The 1710-nt window shown below is 54.0% G+C and overlaps 1 protein-coding gene across 1 annotated transcript; it reads left to right on the plus strand.

The window, feature by feature from the left end:
• The first annotated feature begins 218 nt into the window (after window positions 1-218).
• LOC123845627 (olfactory receptor 6K6) lies at window positions 219-1154 on the plus strand. The gene is given in 3 exon segments (XM_045876350.2): window positions 219-429; window positions 432-872; window positions 875-1154. Coding segments are annotated over 3 exon segments (900 nt in total). The 3' UTR covers window positions 1123-1154.
• The last annotated feature ends 556 nt before the right edge of the window (window positions 1155-1710 follow it).

The raw sequence follows: 1710 nt of genomic DNA on the forward strand, positions 1-1710 counted from the left end.
CGTCAGTTGAAGATGTTTATAAAAGATGCACTGAGGGGTCCAAAAGCAAGTATTCCAGGTGCTTCTGGCGTGGAGGTAGAGCTGTGAGATCTTTCTAACTGGCCTGACTAGGGTCCCAGAGTCAGCTTAAGGAACTGGTCACAGAAAGGAGTGGAGTGGTTTTCAGTGGATGGTCTCCACCCCATTCCGGGAGTTTGTCTCCTTTCTTCCCCTCACAGATGACACAGATGGTGACCAGTGGGAATCAGACTACGGTGACTGAGGTCCTTTTCTCTGTGTTCCCACCTCTGCATCAAGGTGGGCTCTTGTTCTTTATTCCCCTGCTTCTCATCTGTGGATTTATCATAACTGGGAACCTGATGATATTCATTGCCGTCCAGCTGGACGTGGCCCCGCACACGCCCACGTACTTCTTCATCAGTGTCCTGTCCTCATGCTCTCCAGCCTGGTCAGTGAGCAGAGGACCATCTCTGTGGCTGGCTGTCTCCTGCAGATGTACTTCCTGCACTCCCTGGGCATCACAGAGGGCTGCGTCCTGACGGCAACGGCCATTGACAGGTACATCGCTATCTGCAGTCCTCTCCTTTACCTGACCATCATGACTCCCCAGCTTTGTGTCCAGCTAACAGCCGGGTCCTGCCTCCGGGGCTTCCTCCTTGTGCTCCCTGAGATCGCGTGGATTGCCACCCTGCCTTTCTGTGGCTCCAGCCAGATCCGGCAGGTCTTCCGTGACTCCACACCTGTGCTGAGCTTGGCCTGCACAGACACATCGCTGGTGGTCATTGTGGACGCCATCCATGCAGCGGAGATCCTGGCCTCCTTCCTGGCCATCGCCCTGTCCCACGTGCGGATCATCTTGGTGATTCTGGGGATGCGTCGGCCTTCTCCACCTGTGCTGCCCACCTTGCTGTGTTCCTGCTGTTTTTTGGCAGCGTGTCTCTCACGTATGTGCGATTCTCAGCCGCCTACTCTGTGTTTTGGGACACAACAATTGCTGTCGCCTTTGTCATCCTCGCTCCCTTCCTCAACCCCATTATCTACAGCCTGAGAAACAAGGACATGAAAGATGCTATCGGAAGGCTTTTCTGCCGTCGGAGGAGGGCCGGTGGGGTCGGAGGGTAGACTGGAAGCTGGACTCTGAAAAACCTCCCAGAAGTTCAGCATGTCATCACTTCTTGACCTGTTCGTGCTTCTGTTGTAGAAATATAATGCTCCTCGCTCTATTGTTATACACAAGAACAAAAAACTGCCGTGTCCTGGTCATGGGTGGCAATGCCCTAGCCCGTTTGCATCGAGGCCCCTGCCGTGTTTGTGTCTCCGAAGCAGTAACTGCTGCTCGGCTCAGGCTGGCTTCCTCCTCTACCCCCAGATGGGCTCCTGTCCTTGTCCTCTGCGGCCCCACATCCCAAACGCAGGTGAGGCCAGACAGCAGGACGGACGGGACGTGAAAGACGACATTGTAGTTCTGACCATTTGCTACTGGCAGCTTGCCCCCAATCCTCTCTCCGTTCCTGAATCCCCCTGCTGCTCAGCCCCCCACATGAATAAACAACTTCCTGATGCTAAAGAAAGACAGGCTCCATCTTTAGCTTATTTAACCCACAAACTCAAGTCAGCCTCCGTGCCCTGATCACATGCACCAGGCACGTAGAATTTGAGACCCAAAGGAGTGACATACAAATGCAGAGTGGAAATAGTCCACTCTACTTT

The sequence above is a fragment of the Mirounga angustirostris genome, unplaced genomic scaffold, assembly GCF_029215605.1.
Source record: "Mirounga angustirostris isolate CCGP_5_RB_7025 unplaced genomic scaffold, mMirAng1.0.hap1 SCAF_6, whole genome shotgun sequence".
NCBI classification, from domain to species: domain Eukaryota; kingdom Metazoa; phylum Chordata; class Mammalia; order Carnivora; family Phocidae; genus Mirounga; species Mirounga angustirostris.